The sequence below is a fragment of the Leishmania panamensis genome, assembly GCF_000755165.1.
Source record: "Leishmania panamensis strain MHOM/PA/94/PSC-1 chromosome 31 sequence".
NCBI classification, from domain to species: Eukaryota; Euglenozoa; class Kinetoplastea; order Trypanosomatida; family Trypanosomatidae; genus Leishmania; species Leishmania panamensis.
The window spans coordinates 758,825-759,907 of record NC_025878.1 but is presented as its reverse complement, the minus strand read 5'-3'; the positions used below and the strand labels follow the sequence as shown (position 1 = coordinate 759,907).

Genomic DNA, 1,083 nt, shown 5'->3' with positions numbered 1-1,083 from the left:
ATGTCCAATCACGCCAGCATGAGTAACGGTGAGACACACCGTCCGCACAGCCCTGTCCACTACAGTCAAGAGCACACTCACCATGCTCAGAACAAGGCACAGCAGCCTTCCCACTCTCAGCCGCGCCGCACGGGATGCCTTGGTGTTCTGCAGTGCATCCGCGACGGCGTCATCAAGGCGGTGTGCACCATCATTCCGCCTGGCGGCATTCTCTCCGCCGCCTTCAACATGGCGAGTGCGTCCATCGGCGCCGGCATCCTTGGTCTGCCGTCGGCGACCGACTCGGCAGGTCTCATTCTCGCCATCCTCTACCTCATCGTCATCACGTACTTCTCCGTGTTCTCCATGTACATCCTCGCACTCGCGGCGCAGAATACGCGCATCAAGAGCTTCGAGGGCATGGCGCGCTGGCTCTTCCCGGCCGGGAAGTACGCCTTCTCCTACTGGGCCGCGTTCATTCGCTGCTTCCACGGCTTTTCCGCGTCCGTCGCGTACGTCATCAGCATTGGCAACTCCATTACACCCATGTTCGCCGGTGCGGCAAAGCAGCACCCCGACAACAGCGCAATTCAATTCTTCGCCACTACACAGGGCAACCGCGTTTTCACAGTCATCATTTGGCTCTGCGTGATGCTGCCGCTGCTCATTCCGAAGCATGTCGACTCGCTCCGCTACGCCTCCGCTCTCGCGGTGATGTTTATTGTGTACTTCGTCATTATGGCTGTCGTGCACAGCATCCGGCACGGACTGCCCGAAACGTCCAAGCACATTCGGCTGTCCGGCAATCAAGTGGATGATGACAAGCTGGAGCACAACACCGTGTTTCTTTTTCGCACCGGCAACTCTGTAATCTACACCGTGGGCATCTTTGTGTTTGCGTATGTCTGTCAGGTCAACGCGTACGAGGTTTTCTGGGATTTCAGGCCGGAGATTCGCACGGCGAAGAACTACACGCTGGCAGCGTTCATCGGCATGATGATGTGCGGCACGCTGTACCTGCTGGTGTGCGTGTTCGGCTACCTTGACTTTGGCAGCAAGAACCTGCTGGGCAAGTCGCTGCTGCTCATGTTCAACCCGCTCGAT

The 1,083-nt window shown here is 58.1% G+C and overlaps 1 protein-coding gene across 1 annotated transcript in view; it reads left to right on the top strand.

The window, feature by feature from the left end:
* AAT8.B (amino acid transporter) overlaps window positions 1–1,083 on the top strand; it is a gene marked incomplete at both ends in the record, with an annotated part of 1,339 nt that continues 256 nt past the window's right edge. The window contains one exon of the mRNA XM_010703258.1: window positions 1–1,083. Coding sequence (XP_010701560.1) covers window positions 1–1,083 — 1,083 coding nt within the window.